At 39.2% G+C, this 22126-nt stretch overlaps 1 protein-coding gene across 1 annotated transcript; it reads right to left on the bottom strand.

Moving 5' to 3' along the window:
• Window positions 1-2387: 2387 nt before the first annotated feature.
• On the bottom strand, window positions 2388-7755 carry ID4 (inhibitor of DNA binding 4). Its single transcript, XM_034429244.3, has 3 exons — window positions 6770-7755; window positions 5202-5260; window positions 2388-3866 (listed from the first exon to the last, which is right to left on the bottom strand). Exons 1-2 carry the CDS (start codon window positions 7190-7192, stop codon window positions 5216-5218), a joined length of 468 nt encoding a protein of 155 aa, XP_034285135.1. The 5' UTR covers window positions 7193-7755; the 3' UTR covers window positions 2388-3866; window positions 5202-5215.
• Window positions 7756-22126: the final 14371 nt, after the last annotated feature.

The raw sequence follows: 22126 nt of genomic DNA, 5'->3' as shown, positions 1-22126 counted from the left end.
GTTTTTGCCAACACATTCCAAACCAAGACATATCAATATATGTCTTGGCAGCACACAAGTCAATCAACAGTTGAAGAGATCAGCATGAATAGCGTCTCAGATAAAAGTATCTAAAAGTATCTGATTAAAAATTGTAGTAAACTCAATATCTATTGATTCTCGGTAGCGATTCCATGAAACCACAAGGGATTAAGATTCCCTACTTTAGTTGCAATTGTTAACAACTGGGAGGGCAAAAGCAGAATGTCCTGCATTTATTTATATGCCTTGTTGTATATGTAAAATAGTGCAAACCAATGCCCAAATTCCCTGTAGAGTGATTAGATAGAACTGGTATTAGTGCAAGAACTATTGCATAAGGGGTTTATTATTGCATAATAGCTCTGTACTCCACTGAGAAAAACAGTGGTCCTAAAGTGCCGTGTTTCCTCATCCACAAGATGCTAATGGATATAAATGTCATTCAGGAACATTTGCCTCCTTCCACTCGAATCAATTTTTTGATGGACATGTGTTAGTTTTTTAAAATGTAATTGCATGTCAGCTTTAATATCAAATTCTCCAAATCACAATAAACTGTCGATGTTACAATAAGTATGAACTACACTTAAGGTAGGTTTCCCTTAAATCTCATGCAATAATCTAATTTTATTATCCTATAATTGTATTATTATGACTTATTTGTTATTGCCATCATAGTCCGCAGTTGTTCAGTAGTTTATATAACTGGTTTCAAAACACTTTTTAAAAGTGGGAAATGAACTTTATAATTTTGGCTCATTTCTTAAATGGGTGTAGGTTATTCCTGCAAAGTGTTAGTAACATCTATTCTTATCAACTGCATTGTCAACCTTACTTGAGATCATCATTCAAAACTGGCTTTTCTGCCACATTTCAGATGCCTGCGCTCATTTCGCTCCTTCTCTGTACAACTTGAACTCCAGTTTTGTGTGCCGAATTATAAGTATAACCCAAGGCTCTCCCTTCACAGAGATGCAACTTGCTTCAGTGTCACTATGCAGGGGATGGTAAGCATTGAACTGAGCAGTCAGGCTCACAGGAGGTAGATTTTAATCCATGACAGTACTAGGTCATAGACAGTAGCCCTTCAGAAGGAGTCCTTCTAATTGAAGTTAATGAGAGTGGAAAAAGGTTTGAGGTTTCGATGAAACAAGGTCATTCGAAAGAGACACATGCAATTTGGCTTATTTTTTTTTTAAGTTGCACTTAATCAGTGAATCAATGGAAAAGAAGCAACTGAAATAAACCCATGCTCATTCTTAAAACCCATGTTTCATTTAATTATGCTGCACTTATACAATCTATAACCCATGGTTTTCTAGACTTAACAGGAACAAACGAATTGGAACTGGTGTGCATTAAAAACCATGTACAGAGAGCCACCACAATGAATTAAAAAAAGAAATTAAATCCGACCTGACATTATTCTACACACTAGATTGAATTTTCCTTTTACCTCTTACGTATAAACCAAGTTAAATTAATGCCTGAATTTTGTGTTGTGGAAAAATCACCTCAAGTAAGAACTCAATAAGTGCTGTGTTTTAACTTTTACGCAACTCAAGATAGGAGCTATCTCAAGCCAAAAATGTATTTATCTGTGTGAAACATTTTTCTTTGGCAGTTAAAATTAAAAATGAATGTAAATGAACGAACAAGAATTTTGTTCTGTTCTAAGAAAGGTGGTTTTTATAAAAGTGGTGCTGGTTTGAATTGTTAAATTTCAAGCTAAACTGTATTTCTTCAGTTTAGGGGCTTAACGATACTTTACACCAATAAACCCCCCCCTTTTAAAACAGTTTTACATTTAATTTTAATCTAAATGTAGTGTTTGATGTTCCTTCCCAACAAAACAAGCTTGTGTTTTGATTAATCTTAATATCAAGCATTTTGAATAAAACATTGATCCTGCTGACACTTTACCACACTTATCAATATCTGATTTACTTCCAAGTATCCATTACCTCATAAATATTTATTTTAATAAAAAGAGGATCCCTAGGCCAACTTACTTTGACACTTATCATCATCTGCAACAAATCCTCTCACTTTTTTTTAGAAAATCAAGCAGGCCATGCTTTCATACACAGTTGGATAACTCTTGACAAAGGATCCAATTAAATTCTACTTAATTTACCCACTCTGTGAAAATCCCTCCATGTTGGTATGTTGAGACTGTTGATTATATGATATATGTAACTTTCTCAGAACCTAGGCAGAAAGGAGATTTATCAGTCTTCCCCAATTCTGATATTAGCAAATCCAGTTTTTGCCATAAAAATACCAATCAAGGATAAGCAAAGGGAAACAGATATACAGAGTCATGGAAATGGCAAAGAAAGAAAGAAGCAAATCACAGCATAAGCCACAATCAATCTAGTTTAATGTTTATATGTAGAAGTTACACATAACAGACACTAAACAGGAATTTCAGATGTTAACAGAGCTGCAATAAAATTAATGCTGCTATATATTAAAAAAATAATCTCAATACAGTCATCTGGTTGTGGTTTTTTTGGTCTACATAAGTTCTTTGAAATTGATTTATACCAGTAATTAAGACTGAAAATTTTCCCTATTATCCCATCCTACTCTCCACGTTTCTAGTCTTTGGATGAAAGAAACAGCAACTTTACATTTGTTGACAGTATGTGCCCTTTGGTCAGAAGCAGAAAACTTTTCAAAACCCTCTCTCCAAGTAAAATGCCACAAGGCTTAAAATGATGGGGTAACATCACCCCACTTGGTATTACAAAAATGTTTGTGACAACAAAAGACTACATAAATGCTGATAATACCTCAGCACCGTACCCAGACTGAAAAAACCCAAGCTGTCTTGGGTAAGAACCGATTCTTACATCTTGATAACCTCTCCTCGTACACTGTCATATAAATCTTAGTGCCAGACAAAATGTAAGTTTCAAAACTGTATGATACAAACACCTCTTAATTGGATTGAAGAAAAGCACATCTGTATGGATTCAGAACACATTTTATTTGTGGTTAGACAGCTCATGCATTCATGCAGGACCAAGCTACCTACGCCTATAGCTTCAGAGTCTAGAGGGACGGAGTGGGGGGGCAGTGGGGGGGGCAACATCCAATATATTGTCTTTGTCAGCAGTTCTGCACTTGAGCCAGAAATATTGTTTTCCTAAAGAAACGTTCTCACATTTTAAAAAAAACATACACATCTTGATAATATTTACAAAAAATATTTAATTAAAAATATTTCATAATTACAGTCGGTCTATTAAAGCATAAACTTTTCTCACTTACACTTATAGAAGCTCTCTCTATATACATAGTATGAAATGTCACTCATTTTAATCTATACAATATGTAACATTCCTGCAGGGAGAAGAAAATCCCCAAGGAAACAATAAAACCATCTATTTTAAACAATAGATGCCGAAACAAAAGTTATCTACAATGCCTCTGGTAGATTAGTAAAGCTTCAGATTTTAACTGCTCGACGCATTAAAGTTACATTTCTAAACTCCAGTTTTTGCCCTTGATCTTCAATCCAACAGAAAACCACACAATACTGAAGATTTAAATCCCCTCCCTCCTAGACATGTACACAATTCACATCTGATCTAAAAAAAAAAAAAGTTTAAGAGTCATGTGAAAAATGCTATGAACGTACAAAGTTGTGATTTTTTTTTCTCTTTCTCTCACTCTAAAGGAAGTATGGAAAGAATTCTGGAGTAGTTGAGGTTTCTTTTTTCTTTAGCCTAGTGGCTGATTTTTTTTTTCTGTTTTGTTTTTCATCTCTGTTTTTCCCCCTCCCTCCTCTAATGTGTCTTTCTGCTTCTGTGGCTCAGGATCTGCTTGCTGCACACCTGTGGAAGAGGAATGAATAGAGGAGGGGGTGTGAACCATTCTGCTCCAGACTGACTGGCGCCACCAACAAAACAGAAGACATGCTTGATCAACAACCCAAAACAAACCAGGTCAAACAACAAGGGCAGCTCCCAGGCTAGGCCAAGCAGAGGAATAGCTGCAAGTCCCAGCGAGAAGAAGCTTGCCGGGGAGTAGAAAAGAGGGAAGGAGTTAGGGAAAAGTGCCCTGCAAGTCACTCCTCCATTTCTGTTTGCACAGATGAAGAAGCACATGGGCGATAGAAACCCCTGATGCGTGTTTACTTGGGAAATTAAGTTGTATGGAGTTAAATAGGATTTGCATCCAAGTAAAGGGGGGGGGAAGGGCAGTCGACAGCCTAAGTGCCGAAGCAAAATACACAAGAGACATTCAACAGCAACCAATAAAGGAGAATATTTGTAGCTCAGGGTTGAAATGAGAGGTCTTTGGTTCTCTCTGAACTTGGTGGTTTTCTTGCAGATGTTTTGTTACCTAGTTTGGGTAATGTAAGAAAATCGCCACGCTCGGAGAACATCAGGGACCCCTCATTCAACAGCATTTCCATAATGTATTATTCATGGCTTTTACAGAAAAGAAAAGGAGGGAATTCCTAAAGACTGTTCGAAAAGGGCAGCTTGCTCTGCTCGTCCTTTGCATCAGTCAAAAGATCTTGCAGTTAAGACCAAAGGCAGCTTTCTTTTTTCTAAGCATGCAGAAAGCAGTTTTTTTTCTTATGTTTTGTCCATCGTATAGGCTTAGAACATACCAAAAGTCTACACTAATTAACACGCACTGTTTAATACACAACCCTTTAGCACAAATGTATGATATTTAGAAGAAATGCAGTCTCACCCTACCTGTCCTAAAATATGTGTGTAGAATTAAAAAAGAAAATATAAGGGAAGAAGCTTGCCTCCTGCTCTGAGCCACAAAACTATAATAACTTTTAACTCAACTGAAGGATTATGTTGTTAAAGGAGGATTATGTTGTTAAAACCTAAGTACCCAAGTTGAACTAGCTGGTGGACTGCAATCTCATGCCCTAGTTTGAAGCAGGTATTTTATTGCGCTGCTGCTTTTAGGTTCTTATAAACATATCCAAGACTGGTGTGTGTGCCTTACCGGCTAAGTGAGAAGCCCTGAAACCTAATCCTCCTTCTATTTGCACACGGGCACGTCCCACAGATTTCAGGGAGTCTTAAGTTACAGGTGAGTGTGTCTAAGGTTGCTGCCTTAGATGAAACTACAAAGTCAATACTAGGAGTGATAAGTGCTCTCAGCCCCTCCACCGTGCCAATCTTAAAAGACATACTCACCTTGGAAGTGCAGTTCAGCGGCACAAAATACTATCTCCTTGCTTATTAACAGCACCCGCCTGCACAAGAACAAAACAACAGTTGAACATTACAGCAAATGCAAATACCAAGTTTAATGATAAACAGCTCTCTTTCCCCGGCAGGCTGGTTGCGAAGACAATTTCAAACAGAGGCAGAGGGGGCTGCAAGAATTTGTCAGTCTCAAAGGGCTGTAGATCCCCACCCAGGCCAGCAGTTAGCGTCAGACTAAAAGCTGCCAAGGATGACAACCTTTTGCTTGATAGACCCCTACAGGGATGGCCAACTGCGGCTGAGGGCTGATGTTTTTTCCCCCAGCGCAATGCAACCAAGCAAAGAGAACCCCTCTTCGCATAACTCACAGGTTTGTGAGACTGGAATCTTAATCTCTGGCACATGACTTCTTTTTTCTGGAAGCATATTTTTGATGTCTGGGAATAATCGATTATGAAGGCAGTGTTCCAAAACTATCTCCTCTTCGGTCCTTTACTAAACAATTGTTTATTTACAGCATGCTCCTATTCTTCCCAACAGTCCTACTTCTAAGCACTTTTGACTCCAACCCCGCAAATCACAAATACCACAACTAGCACATGCTGGTGGGATGAGTTCAGTATCTCCATTTGCTTCCAGTGCTATATCCAATCAAGAAGGCAAGTGTTGATATGTACTGTATTTATAACTTAAGTGAAGGAAAAGAGTATTTGTGTGACTAGTTAGATCAGGACAACTCTAAAAGAAGTGACACCCATTAGAATCAAGCAGAAAGTTGCCTCTATAGACAACTTGCATATCTGATTCCCTACATATAAATTGTGCTCTACCACACCCAAAAGCTATATCATTGAATGTTGCCTATAGTTCCTGAATGACAAGGGCCTGCAACACACAGTCTGGGAATGCATGCAATTCAATAAACATGTGCAGTTGTATCTTATTTGTTATTAAGAGCTGGCAGGTATATATATATATATTGGATTGGATATATTCATCCAATCTGCTATGCAATTTAAAGGCAATATCAATATACCGGCTTACAATTCACAGCCTAATTAACCCCGTATTTTCTCTCCGAAGACTTTCCGTCCTCGGAGATTATAAGGACCGGCATTTGGGCTAAAGTCGGTAGGTATTTCAACCAAACAGAGACGGCACTGGCAAATCTTGACGCCGTGCGATCATTCAGATCTGGAAGCTGGACCGGGAGATCCAGGTTCAAAGCCGTGGGAAATAGTGACCTCCTCGGGCTCCCGGGAGAGACAGGCGAGGCGTAATCAAATTCCAAAAGGTTGATCTAAAAAGGTAAGGCGACGCAAAGAGAGGCGTGACGGGGCAGGGAAGCCAGCTATTAGGACCACTCCTCTTTCACGGGCTTGTGGATCGCGCGTGGGAATCGACCTTAGGATCTGAGGCTAAGATCGCGGCAGGTTGGGGTTTGCCTTTTGCCCCGGTGCGCGGGAGGAAGAAAAGAGCCACCGTCCCAACCTCTGTTCTCCGAAGCCGCCTCTCTCCCCTTCCCTTCCCTTCCCTGCGGTGGCGGCGGCTCTTACCGGGTCGGTGTTGAGCGCTGTGAGCGGGGTCCGGGGAGGCCCTCCAGGGTAACTTGCCGGGTGCAACGGAGGGGGCGGCGGCGGCGACGGCCGGAGCAAAGCCGGGTGGGTCTCCAAGGCCAGCTGCAGATCCAGGATGTAGTCGATCACATGCTGCAGGATCTCCACTTTGCTGACCCGCTTGTTGGGCGGAATGGTGGGCACCAGCTTCCGAAGGCGGCTGTAACAGTCATTCATGTCGCACTGAAGACACAGAGCGGCGGGCTCCTCCTCGCCCAGCGAGGGGTTCCCCTTGTAGCAGCCGTGCTCGGCCAGGCAACGCAGAGCCAGATCGTCGTCGCCGCCGCCTCCGTCGCCGCCGCAACAGCAGCCGCTAGTCAGGGCTTTCCTGCTGGGGTGTCGGACGGGACTCACCGCTTTCATGGTGCAAAAGAGAGACGCGAGCAGGCAAGAAGAGCCGCTCGGCGCCGGAGCCACAAAACACACACACACACACGCACAAAAAAAAAAAAAAAAAAACCCGCTCCCGCCCGCAGGATGACAAGACAAGAGGCGATGCGGCGCTCTTTGGCTGGACAAATCGAGGGGAGGAAGAAGCCCGGCTCGGACCGCTGGCAATCTTCGGATTTTGCAAAAAATAAAATAAAAAATAAAATAAAAAAGGAAGGGGGAAAAAATAGCAAAGAGAGCAGAAAATGACAAATCGTGGAGGTGGGGTGGAAATTTAAAAAAATAAAAATAAAAAATCCAGCCGCCACCTACCCGATCAATTTGTTTGTCGGTCCGATCAGTTCCCCTTCCCGGCTCTCACTTCGATCCCAACCAACCTCTGGCTCTGCCCGCTTTGCTATGCCGCTTTATCTATATATAGAGCACGGGGTACAGGTTGGGCGGGGCGCGCACGCTGCCCGAGTCCAGAGGGAGGGAGAAGGAGAATAAGCGAGTGGGTGAGACGCACACAAGACTAAGGGAGGGATAATGTGGACATTAAAAAAAAATACACAAAAAAAAAAAAACCCTAGGCACGAGAAAACGGCGTTGCGCTTTAGCCAATCGGAAGCGGCCGTTTTCTCCATGGAACGTCGCGTTAGCCAATGACAACTGTCTCCATTCTGTCAAACGCTCTATAGGGTCTCGGGGAAAAAGGGAGGTCTGTCGAGCCAGAGGGAGGAGAGCGGGACGGAGGGAGGGAAAAAAGAAGTTCCTTGCGAGGGAACTGCGGGAATGCGAATGGAATTCAAGCCGGGCTTGCCGGTGGTTTGCCTGGCTCTTGGGGATCCCCGGCGGCTCGGGGAGCCCTTGAAAATAGCTCCTGAGATCTGGCTCTCAATCCGAAGAGAAAGCAATGGCCGATGCGATCACTTCTGTCTCTCCCTCTTCTCTCTCTCTCTTTTTGTTCTCCACATTTATTCTTCAGACTGCCTAATTATCACTTCCAGCTAGTTCCCCAAGGAGACGTGCGGTTTCAGGCTTCATTCCATGTTTTTTTTTTTTTTTAAATTGTTTTTCAACCCCCCTCCGCGGCTTTATTATTGACACTCAAGAATATTTTCCTTCAAAACAATCACTTCTAAACTCCAGAAAGTTGGTGAGAATTGGCGGGGGTGGGTGGGGAGTTTTTTATTTTGTTGTGCTTAAGGGAATTAATGGCCTTGCTACATTGAATTAAAGCGCATCACGATTAAAAATTCATGACGATGCGGGGTGTTTAAAATTCCTTAGTGCCGTATAATATTAATCCATTTGATGTAAAATTCATACCTGTAACTTAATTTGCCTCATTAGTTTCCCGATCACATATTGGTTCCATGTGCCATTATTAAATGTGATGTTGGAAATGCCTGAATTTCTCTGCTTTGAATCGGTATGTTAAAATAGATTATGGAAATATTGCTGTCTTTTAATTTAATAATGCCTTGGTGCAACTTTCTTTGAAGCCACCTTGCAAGACTGTAGATGCAAACCATTGAACTATTGACTAATGAGCAAAAACTTCACTGTAATAAATAAAAGATTACTTCCCCATTTTTAGCCATGTGATAATTTTATACTCATGGAATCGTGTAATTCTGCAAGATTAGTGAAATACATAAATAAATGCCTTAAAGCTTCTTGTATAGTCTACTGATGTTGAACTCAGAAAAGCCACTCATCAGAATGGGCTCCAGATTAAATAGCCCACATGGTCTGATTTATCAGATGCTATGCAGAGAATTTTGTTTTTAAATGGAAATCATATATGCCTTTTTTACTTGTATTTCTTGATTCTGCAATGCTCAGAACTCTAGAATTCTGAAATAGGATCACTTCTACCGCTAAATGGAAAATATGGGTGGGAAAATGAACACACCCACATACGTGAACCCCAGTAACAAAAATGTACATTTAGCTTGTCTTGAAAAGGGCATTTCGGAATCTGCGTTTGATAAGGAGATGTAGTAAAATCAGCATGCAGAACGAAGAGATAAGAGACAAAGAAATCAGCTAAAGCAAAATATTTTTAGAATTTTAGTCACTAGATTCCAACTTATATAGGATCTGGTTACTCTTATCCGAAATGTCCTGTGATTAATGAAGTATACTTTAGTAGAACATGTCTAAAGACAGCAGCATTAGTATTGAAAGAGCAAATGAACTTATCAGTGAATTTAGATACAGAATTGGACATGATTCAATATTTTTTGTTTTTAAAAATGAGTGACTTCTTTGGAGTAGTAACTTTTAATACATTTCTTTGCAGTACTAACTTTCCCACAGAATCCTGATTGTATGAAGGATATTCCATGCTAAATAAATGTGATTGCTGGATTGAATAGGTGGATCACATCTCACTGTTCCCATCCTAGTTTCAAATGTGCAAAACTAGATCTATTGCTGCAGTTGATCGTTTTGATTGTTGAATAGGTTCTTAGAGCCAATCTGTTTCCACCTCAGGATATTGATCAGAAATCCTTGTATGGATCCTTCTTTCTTGATGCCAATCTGGTCTAAACAGATATGCCCATATTTTGAGGCATCTTAATGCTGAGCCATTCTTGAAATTGTGCAACAAGCATGCAGGAACAAAATGTTTGCGCATTCGTGAACTCTGATGCTTCTAAATTGTTTGGCCTAGGAAATATATTCTCCTATTCAATACATAGTACAGTACAAAAAGCTGTATTCATATACTCAATTTGAAATACTTTGAGTGTATATGTTCATTGATTAGCCATACTATTTTAATATTGAATTCAAAATAAAATACCCAACTTCCAATATTCCATGTACAGTATATTGTAAGTCAATCATACTTTCATTAGCAACTGTACAGAATGTATTTGCTAGGGAAATTCTGGTATAGAAATCTATACTATTACTTCTTGAAGACATGTCAAACTTGTGACAAGTTGCTATTTATCTGTTGCATCTTGTTTTTGTTCATTCTCCCTAATTTAAATATAAGTGTAAGGCATTGTTCAAAACACAGTACTACAAGAATGATATTGTAGATGCAGTAAGCAAGCAAGCAAAGATGGGGAAAAAAAGTTTAATTCATTCTTTGTTCATTCTCTTTTCAATTTTGTGTAAATCCTCAGTGGGTTTTAGGTGTGTTGGGTTTTAAAATAAAGCAAGCATTTCAAAATGCCAAACTCTTCTAATTTTCAGAGTTTATGCTTGCATTAACAGTCCGGTTCACGTATGTTCATTATAATGTTAGGTTTTGGCTTAGTGTACAGACCCAGGCAATTAGGGTTTAATCATCAAACCATGATTAAACAATGGCACAGTATAATATGTAAAACAGATACCGTATGTGGACATGGGTACATCTACAATTAAAAGACTTACAGGCAACCCTCCTTTAGCAACTGCCTCATTTAACAATCGTTTGCAGTTACGACGGTGATGAAAAATAATTTTGCATCCAATGCGTCCATTTATTACCTTCACAGCAACTGTAAAGCAAAGGAAAGCTGAATCATAAGCACAACTGCGGTTTCACTTACCGACTGCTTCACTTAAAACAACCGAGTTGCCAGTCCCAACTGTGGTAGCTATACAAGGACTACCTACCGTATCTATAATTTCTTCTATTTTCAATAGCCATAATGGAGCTTGTATGTTTATGCAGCATCTGGGCCTAAAGAGGAGGTTTTTTCGATGTATGCATGTATGGGGGGGGAGGGGTCCTTATCCATTGACTAAGCATGCTTAACATACATAAAGTTTGACTAGGTGGGGTGAGGGCTAATCAGAAGCACACTTCAATAGAATCTCATGAAGGAAGCACTGAAGAGGAGAAAACATTTCATACTGTACAGTTATCCAGTGACAAGCAGGTATGTAGGATGTCAGTATTATTCACATTCTGTTTTATCTGTAATCCCATTCTCTTGCTTTCAGAGCAATCTATATACAGTAGCGTTGTGAAAGTCACCCTTCTTCTCTTTTCCACTGATGGATGTTTCAGCCTTGTCTTTTAAATCATTTTTTATTCAAAGGGACAATGTTTCAATGTTAAATAAATATATAGGTATTATAGGCAAAAAAAATAAAATAAAAACCTACCTAGGAAAGCTGCTAATGCGTTGGGCCCAAGGGATAAAAATATCTGGGATTTACATCTCTATATACCTAAAGTAATTGCTGGGCCAGGGTGTGCCTATTTTTCAGGTACAACTTACCTTTCCATGTGTCTTGGTGGTGGTTGTAAAATGCTCTGTTGTGTTTCCCCGGAGGAAGGATAGGATAAATACAGCCAATGTTTATCTTTAGCACCGTGTAAATAAATATCAAGCAATCTGTGCAGACGATAACTAACACGTTTACCATATGCATTGGCACCAACCATTCTGCTTAGGAGAGCCTATAAGGAGAATCCGTTTTTTAAAAAAAATTCCTGAGAAAGTTGAAGAGACTTGAATAATTTTAAAAAATACATATTGTAAGTATCAATAGAAGAGGATATCTGCAGTTTAGGATTGAATTGGGAATCCTTGGTGCTCTCTGAGCCTGGATGTTTGCTTGCAGATGTTTCATCACCCAAATAGATAACAACATCAGTGCCAGGGAGAGCAGATTTTGGTTTATATACAGTAGTTGCCCGGCCAGTTTTGGTGTGTGGTTTTCAGCTTGGTAGTTTATTGATTAGGGTATTGTTTTCAGCTTGATTCTTTGTCTGGTGTCAATCCTGGCTTATCTGGCTGCTGGAAAGGATGTATTTGATCTTTTGGTTTCCTTCTTAGCTTTTCTATTGTCTCTTTTGAATGGCAGGTAAATATGCTTTATCTCTATTTGTCTATTGATGGCTGATTATTTCTGAATGTCAAGCTTCCAGAATTCCCTAATGGTTTTTTTTGGAAGGGGGGCGGAGTTTGGCTTGGTCTATGATGCTAACAATTTCTCATATTGTTCCCATACTCCCATGTGGTCGAGTCTGCCCATGTGTTGTGAGATTGGCTAAGGCGGTTTTCGCTGTGTCTTCTGACTGCTAGTTGGTGTTCATGGATTCACTCTGCCAGTCTTCAGCCTGTCTGTCCTACACAGTGGCTGTTACGGTCCTTGATGCTGTATCTTGTAGATAACTCTGTACAATACTGTACAACAAATACAGGTAGTCCTTGACTTATGGTCACAACTGAACCCAACATTTCTATTGTTAAGTGAGACATTAGTTCAGTGAGTTTTGCCCTACTTTAAGACCTTCCTTGCAACAGTTGTTAAGTGAATCACTGCAGTTGATAAGTTAGCAACACGGTTGTTAAGTGAATCTGGCTTCCCCATTGACTTTGCTTGACAGAAGGTTGCAAAAGGCGATCACAGGACCTTGGGGCACAGCAACGGTCCTAAGTATGAGTCAGTTGCCAAGTGTCTGAATTTTGATCACGTGATCACGGGGATGCTACAAAGGTTGCAAGTGAAAAATGGTCATAAGTCACTTTTTTCAATGCTGTTGTAACTTTGAACAGTCACTAAATGAACTATTGTAAATCGAGGACTACTTGTATCGACATCTAGCTTAAACAAATAAACCACCTGTTCTGATGCACTGAAAATGCTTTAAATTCTATTTTTTTAAAAAAAAGATTACAAGTGCCTGTTTACTTTGTGCTTGGCTATGTTTCAGCCTGATCCCTGTTTATAAGAGAAAGAGTGTGTGGCAGCTTTTGGGTTGGATTATCTTTATCACATGCTTGCTGATGCTTTTGAGTGTTAGATGCAGAAGCTATTTCAGCTATTCTAACTCATTTAATAATCTTTGATCAGCATTGATCTAGAATAAGTTTGTTTGAAACTGGGTTCTATACATGATCATTAGTAGAAATTACTCAGTTGTTGCCTTTTCAAAGTGGGAAGTCAAAATCTTCCTTAAAAAATAATATTCTATATGGCTGTGCCCATGTGATCACCAGGACTTGAGTGCAAACTGAATTAACATTTATTATATTTCATTGTGGCAATCAAGTAGATCCTCCTTGGATATTACTATTTGAAATGGTTTTTTTTTAGTTTCACTCTTAGCTAGAAGATTTAAGCATAATTAACCCTTTCACTTTTCATGCCTTTTGTGGCTAATTAATTCTTTTTATGAGATTTCTATCCTACCCCAATCAAAAGATTCTTGGCAGCATGCCCCAATTCTCGCTCCAAAAATAGATCTAAAATTTTGGATAAAGATCCTGTCAGAGACAGTGCAGCTGGTACATCTATGACTAACCTTAATACACCAGTATTCACATTCTCTCACCTCTAAAGTAGAAGCCTTGATTATAGGTATGGCATCTCTGCTCATTAACATCTCCAAGTGTTAACACTCTTAACACTTGGAGATAAGCAAGATCCTATTGTAAATGGACATCACATTTACAATAAGCAACTTGAGATCAAAATCACTGGCTGGTCATTTGGACACAGAAGTGGGACAGCTAAAATGGAAGTGGAGATCCTCATCCAGGTTTCAGTCCCCCTTCACTTGGAATCCTCTTACCGTAATATCCCATGACCTGTCATAACTGGGATCAGTTTAGTCTTCCCACTATAGTAGTACAACTCCACATACAGGAGGCCACCAACAAAAATCTGCACAATTCCAATCGTCTCATTTTTGAAGGCATCAATCCCAAAGTGCTACTCATATTGGCCCACCCACCCCTCAATTCCTCACACCATCTCCTAGTGTACTAAACCTTCACAACAAGATCATCCACAGCCACTTGTCCTCATTGAATAGGAAGATGCAACCTCATTTCAGGTGAAGGCTCCCTCTGGATCCCCATATTAGATCTAGAAAACCTCCCAATCCAAGTGTAATTAGCACTTTCTTGAGAGACAGATCCCTCTGAGGGCTACAATGTACCTGATTGTGTACAGATGCCAGTGCCACTGTAGGAACTGGCTAAGCATGTGGGATGCGGAAGCCATATTATACCTCCCTTGCTCTCATCTCTGTTACCTGGCACTGTGGCCCAAGATGGCTCCTCGGGTAACCGTGACCTATGCCATAACATAGGCTTTATAGGTAATAACAAACATCTTGAATTGGATCTGGGGGCAATCAGGCAACAGGTGCAGCTCAGAAAAGACTATCTTCTCTGCTAGAAAGAAGAATGGAGCATCTTCAGGAAGTCCCTCCTGCAAGTCTTAACAACAAAACAAGTTTGTTAAAAGAGATGTATCCCCTGGATGTTCAACAGTTTAATGGTCCATGCCAATACTTTAAATTCTGCCCTAGGCAATGGCCCCAGTGTGGATCCTTTAGTTGAATCCCTGAAGTTTACTTGGATAGTAGCCTAGCTATTGTGTTTTGCAACTTCGAGGTATTTGTCAAGGACATTCCTACATGTATTACAATAATTAAGATAGAAAGCAATCAGGGCATGGATAACTATCACCAAACCCAAGAAAGAATGCAGCTGTCACATCAGAAGTAATTATGTAAAGATGCTTCTTGCCACCCAGCTGCCACCTGCAATCCCAACAGTAGCTGTGCGGAGCACTCTGGAATCTGCACAGTTGCTCTTTCTATAGGTGGTACAAGAATTCCCAAGTCCATTTTCTATTTACTAACAGCATCGTCCTCTTGTCCTCTTACCAGGATCTTTATCCCAGTCCACTATTCCATCTTGTTTGAAGGCTTCCACCATTGTTCCGCTGCCAGAGAAGTTCACTATCAATAACATCAACAATTACAGACCAGTGGCACTCACTCCTATCATCATGAAGTGCTTTGAGAAATTGGTCTGCTGGCACATCATTTCTGGTCTTCCACATACATTTGATAAACACCAGTTTGCATACAGAAGAAATAGATCTACAGAGGATGCTATAGCCATCACTCTTCACACTGCTCTGATTCATTTGGAACAGCAGGGGGGCTCTGTGAGGATGCTTTTTGTAGCTCTGCATTTAACACAATACTTCCACATAGACTAATGTCTAAACTTACGGATTTTGGACTTCTTATTCAATCTGCTTTTGGATTATGGATTTCCTGTCTGGCTGGTCTCAGAGGGTCAGATTAAGTAATCATATCTCTTCAACCCTTATTCTTAACACCACAGGGTTACGTGTTGAGTTCCTAACTCTATACTCTTAATGTGCATGACTGCATTCCCACTCATGTTAGTAATACTATTACTAAATTTGCAGATGATACAACAGTGGTGGGACTTATCTCGGGGAGGGGATGAGTCTACCTATCATGATGAGGTAGACCGGTTGCTTTCGTGGTGTTGATTCAATAACTTGGTCCTTAATACCAATAGGACCAATAAGTCCTTTTATAGTGGACTATAAAAGGAATAGATCAGACATTCAGCCCTTGCTTATCAATGGAGACCGAGTGGAGCAAGTAGCCAGTGTTAAGTTTCTGGGTGTTATCATAAAAGAGGACCTGACCTGGGGTACTCACATTGCAGCACTGGTCAAAAGGGCCCAGCAGAGATTATACTACCTGAGACTTCTCAGGAAACAACAACTGAATGAAAAACTGCTCGTGACCTTCTGCTGCACCATAGAGAGTATTTTAACTTAGTGCACCTATGCATGGTTTACCAATTGCCCAGTGGCAGATAGGACAGCACTCCAGAGGGTTAACGTCATTGTCCAGAGGATCATTGGTTGCCCTCTCCCCTCTTTGGAAGAGCATTATAACTCCCACTGCCTTAAGAAAGTTCAAAACATTCTTAAAGATCCATCTCATCCTGGGCACCCTTTTTTCGAACGATTACCATCTGGCAGACGGTACAGGATAATAAAAACAAGGAAAAATAGTCTGAAAAACAGCTTCTATCCCAGGGCAGTAACTAAATTGAATTCTACTGTATAGTGCAATATTAATGCAATATCGGGTTTTCAATTCAATTGTATAGAATGTGAAGGAAGTGTGTTTGTGGTTTTTTTTATAGTTATAATGTACACTGAAGATGGCATTTAATTTCATTGTACGAGGTGCAATGGCAAAGTAAAGTAAAGTAAAGTAAAGTAAAGTAAAGTAAAGTAAAGTAAAGTAAAGTAAAGTAAAGTAAAGTAAAGTAAAGTAAAGTAAAGTAAAGTAAAGTAAAGTAAACAGTTCAGCTTTTTCTCTCTTCCAGCCCATTGCTAAACATAGGCAATGTTCCAAAATACTTGTTCTGATGACTGTCTTTGAAACGTGTTTGTAATGATTTTGGAAACTTTGGGAACGTCATAGAGCCTTTCCCCACAAGTGATCTTCCCCATTCTTCTTGCTGTAGCAGTACAGGATAATAACACAATCTCCTGACCTCATAAGAGTCTTATCTGAGTAAACAATGTCCCCAGGGGTGGGAGGATAAAACTTTTAAGAATGTGGATCGTATATATGTCCCACCTTCTCTTCTACGACACAGGTGCCTCCTCATGGCAAGGATGTACTATTAGCAGCCCCGTGAAGATCCCTCCCCCTAAAAAAAGATGGGGAAAGTGCTATGACATTCACACTACAGTGCTATGGTGGCTTATTGAGGAAAGGCAGTCTTGGCAGAACATAAACCAGTGGAAATAAAGCCATTTAAATGGTCAGCCTTTGGAGAACAGAGAATCGGTGGCACCAAACAGGAATAAAACTGGTGTTGCTGGGCTATTAAGGTGTTACAAATTGCAAGTGAACCTCAGCCCTGGGACTGTCTTGGCCTTTTCTTTCAAGCCCTTCACATGGGCATGACAGGTGGTAATTTAGCAGATGAGGAAAGTGGATTGGGGAACAATGGAGAGGCTTCTGCCTCTCTTCTCTTCTATCCTTAGCTGGAAGGCTAAGGGAGGGAGGTCTCAGCAGGGAGATGCATCCAGGAATGAGTTACTGTTGTCTGAAGTCTAACAGAACTCTTTGACATTCCCATTCATACATCCCAGAAAGGAAATAAAAGAGGAAAAGGTGGGCACATCACTCTCTTCATTCTTTTTTTTTCCCAAGTGGGATACCTTGATTCTAATTACAGACTGATATGCTGATACATTTTTAAAAATCATTCCTTTTCCTATTGAATTTGGATCAGAATGGGTTAAATGAGTGACTTGTTATTTGGAGAGCAGAGTTACTCAGCTATTCAGACGCCCTCTAAATGTTTTTGAGTTTGGACTTTTACATTCATGATCTCCAGCTAGGATAGCTGAAGGGTAAAAATTGGAGGGGCTGAAGTCTAAGATATTTGGAGGGAACAAGTCTGGACATGCTAATTTGGAGAGGGCCAATAATCCCCAAATTGGTGTAGGAAATTAAGCAGGATTAGTGGTTTGGCAGTATCAATTTTTGGAGATTGGCTGAGCTTTTTATGGTTTTATTTTCAGATCTTTCTGTTTATTCCCTCATTTTTTTTTTGATAATATAAACAACTAAAATGTTTCTAACCTAATATCCATAGGGTCAAGGTTTAAAAGTCCAAATCAATAATACCTCTGTAGCTCATCTTAGTTTTGATGTATTGAATCACCTAATCGGAGATATAAAAAATTACTGTTTTATAATATCAGTCAATAAGATCCCTTAAATACAGGCAACTCCACAGGGTCTGCAACAGTTAGGATGACCTATTCAAATGTATTAACTGAGGTGGCCTGGTGCAGTGGTGGGTTTCAAAAATTGTTACCACCGGTTCTGTGGGTGTGGCTTGGTGGGCGTGGCATGGCTTGGTGGGCGTGGCTTGGCTTGGCAGGCATGGCAGGGGAAGGATACTGTAAAATCTCCATTCCCTCCCCAATCCAGTGGAAGGTTACTGCAATATCTCCATTTCTTCCCGATCATCTGGGACTTGTGAGGCAGAGAATAGATGGGGGTGGGGCCAGTCAGAATTTTTATTACCAGTTCTCCGAACTACTCAAAATTTCCGCTACTGGTTCTCCAGAACCAGTCACAACCTGCTGAAACCCACCTCTGGCCTTCTAAGGTGTTGGCTGAGCTGTAGCATCCAAAATGTGTCTTTGTGGAGGATATTAAGCTTCTCCATCTCTATATAACCAATTTATTTATTAATTTTATATACCGCCCATCTCACTATCAAATGACTCTGGGTGGTTAGTAAAGAAAAACTCAGATGTATAAACTCCACAGCCATGTTGGGGGCCTTCAACAAAATCTTTTCTTTTCTAGACTGCTCAGCAGCCAAGAAATTATGCAAAACTAGCTCACATGAATGAGTCCGCACAGATTTATAAAAGCCCATGAGATTTGTGAGATTTGTGGGAATGCAAAAAGAGAGCTTGAGATCAATTTCATCTAAGGACCATGATTTAGATGCCTTCTTGACAGAAAATAGTCACCCAGAGATGTTCCTTTTCATATTTAATTTACAGAAAAAGAAGTAATCTCTCCTTGCCTTCCTCTAATTTGCAGGTTTACCATCTCCCATGATGCCCCAAACTGTGAAAATATAGTCCTTAAGACTCCATCTCCCATTAGCCTTCCCCTCCCCCCCCCACGCCATTTACTTCAGCTAGAGCTTCAGGTTACTACAACATCGGCCTGAACTGAAACTTAACCTGATACTATAGAAACGCAGCACACAATGGGTAGGCTCTTGAGACATCATTTATTTCCAATTGTTATTGATGGCCTTTCATACTTTGCTCGTGGGTCTACTTTACCTTGTCACTTATGAGCTATGAGGTTATCAATAACTCATGGAAATAAATGTCTTATTGATAGCTTGTTATATATCCAATGCTTTGTCTTCCTTTCCCGAACTCGCACACACGTATATAAAAATATACTCCGTCATATATAATGCAAACCAGAGGGAGAAGGAATAAAAGCGTTTGATGTCACCAATCCTCTTATCTTTGAACGTCGAGGCTTTTAAGACTCAAAGGATTTTTTCCCCCCTTCTATTCTTCCAAAGGCATTTCACAAAGATATGTCCCTAATTTATTTATTAAGGTAAGCCTGAAGAACAAGGTAAAATTACCATGCCGGCCTATCCATGCCTTTCTATACACACAAGTGTATTCATAATTAATGGACTGGCCTATAGTGTTGTGTCTAGAATAAACTTAAGGTCAGATCTCTGGGAGACCAATCATGCCATTATGCCTGACGGGAAATGAATACACGCAGGAACTCAGAAGTGCTGAGCTGAAAGGGAATGGGACTGAATGTACAAGAGGCATTTCGAACAATTCATTCCTAAAGTGAAAGTGCTTTTTCCTTAGTTTTCCTCCTTGCCTTGATCTAACTAAAACTGTTGTGAGGGCAGGTTAACGATTGACCTTTCCAGGGACTACATACCAAGCTTTGTTCCCGAGCAGTCAGGAGCTCCGAGAGGCTTGAAATCTTTGACAGAGAGAATAGGATTAAACTGCTGTAAGAAGTCCACTGCAGGTGATGATCAATGGGAAAAGAGGAAAGAGGCTCTCAGGATATTTCCAGGATATTTCCACAGGCTGCTACCGAATCACGTGAGATCTCGCCTGGGTCTAGTAAGAGAAAGGGGGCAAAGATAAAACCACTGTTATTGTCCTTCAGCGGATTCTTAACAGTTTACAGTACCTTGTGAAAGTTTTAAAAAAAGTAAGGCAAAGAAAAAAAGGACATTCTGAATTAACAAAAACAACTACGTATTATATATATATATATATATATATAAACACACATGTATATAAATTATATATGAGTGTGTGTGTGTGTGTATATATGTGTGTGTGTGTGTGTGTGTGTGTGTGTGTGTATTTGCTGGCTGCCAGAAAAAAAAAAGCCTAGAAACTAGTGGATTGGGATTTCACTGAACTAGGGCTGCATAAAATTCTTGGTTTAAGTAGGAAGAACCTGGCTAAACAGAAATACACATAAAGCCTACGAAAAGGAAAGAAAACATATATCTATACAGTATATATATATATATATATATATATATATATATATATATATATATATATATATATATATATATATATATATATTTGTTTATGTAAGTTTTCACGGGTATGTATGTGTGTATAGTTAATATTTCGGGTTTCTTCCCGTGTAATTGTGGAAATATCCCTAAAAGGGTAGAAGTGACGTTTCGGCAGAATCCCATCTGCCTGATGATGGCAGATGGGATTCTGCCGAAACGTCGCTTCTACCCTTTTAGGGATATATCCACAATTACACGGGAAGAAACCTGAAATATTAACTATACACACATATATATATATATATGTACATACACACACACACACACACACACATATACATATACATACATACATACACACACACACACACACACACACACACACACACACACACACACACATATATATATATATATATATATATATATATATATATATATATATATATTATATAAGATCCAGTTACTTCAAAATTACTTAGTTTGTTGCCCTTTAAATCCTGAAAATCACAAAGAATGGATAGATTTCTATTTAAGATCCCACCTACCCACCCGTAAATAAAAAGTATAGTACAGTATAGTGTTTAAAGCTGTTTTAAAACATCTTAAAATGAGAAATGATCCCTTGATTTAGCAAATTAATCCTTATAGTCAAAGTTTAAGGGAAATCAATAGATCCCTTACTACAAATGAACACACAGATTTGAACCCATTACAAAACCCAATAAAATCTTATGGATCATTTTCACCCATGCCGCAAGCTCTGAAATAGTTACTCTAATGGTTGTGAACTTGATACAGTTCTGGTTAAAATGTAATTAAACAATGGATTTATTCATTGATTCCCTGCTGATTGATTTACCACTGGCTCCAATGAAGATTTCAGTCCTTAGAGTGACCTTCTCTGCTTAAACCAGTTAATTAAATAATAAATGCTGCAGAACTTTAATGAATGTAATTATGTATTGAGTCTATTTATAGAGAGATCAAGCTTTTTATTAAAGAGACATTTTCTTCTTCCTTAAAAAATATAATTCTTAAGATAGAAGTCTATATGCTAAATTTATCCTTTGTGATATACATATGTACGTGTGTGTGTGTATAGAGAGAGAGAGAATAATTCAAATTATTTTATAATTTTTGATGAATTAGGATAATTGCCTATCCATTCTATGCTTGATTTTTAACCAAGAACAATCTTTTTAAAAATTCCATGATTTTTCCTTTTTAATTTTTTTTATGGCAGAACTTGACTTTATACTTATCAACTATTATGCATCTGTGAAAAGCAAGTTTTTTTAAAAGAAATTGTTTAGTTTAAATTATTTGAACATTAGAAGTATTCACTGAAAAAGGATATTTCTCTAGAGTAAAATATTCTATGAATTTTTCTTCAAATTAATCTCAAAAGCTCCGCAACAAAACATAAAAGAAAGGGTCTCATTTGTTACCTAATAAATACGTTTATTATGCACTGTTCACAAAGTGCTTTCTAATGTTTAGCTTAGTCGACTCTTACGTAGGCAAACATGTGCCATGGTCAACTTGTTAAATCTCTTAAGAGCCTTTTCAGATGTTGAGGAAAAGAAAACCTCACAATCTAGCAAATTAAGCACTTCTAAATTCCACTGATTTTAGTAGAAGAATTAAGGACATGGTTAAGTTTCATCAATGAGACTTAACAGCGCCTGATTTGCCTGGATGGTATCCAATGCAATTTAGTTTGAGTACTTTAATAACCCTAAACAGTGGCAACCCTAGTTGCAATCCATAAAACATACCCTTTTCAAGTAACGCATGGGAGAAGTCCTCTGGCTGGGAGAGAGGGAGGTCACTATTTAAAAATAATTGGGACTTCAGCACTCCAATTGTAGGATAGAAAAATGCTTAGCCTGCAAAGGGAAAAACAAATCAGCACTAAATCTGAAAAATAAATGGTTTCACAATGTGGTTTTGTACATTTGCAGGGGGAAGGAGTTCCTTAGTAGTGGATTGTTGCCTATTCGGTTGTTTTCTAAAAGGTGTTATA

This window comes from Pantherophis guttatus, chromosome 3, assembly GCF_059756535.1.
Source record: "Pantherophis guttatus breed Tessera chromosome 3, ASM5975653v1, whole genome shotgun sequence".
Lineage (NCBI taxonomy): Eukaryota > Metazoa > Chordata > Lepidosauria > Squamata > Colubridae > Pantherophis > Pantherophis guttatus.
The sequence above is the reverse complement of the archived record's forward strand: the minus strand, read 5'-3'. Positions and strand labels throughout refer to the sequence as shown.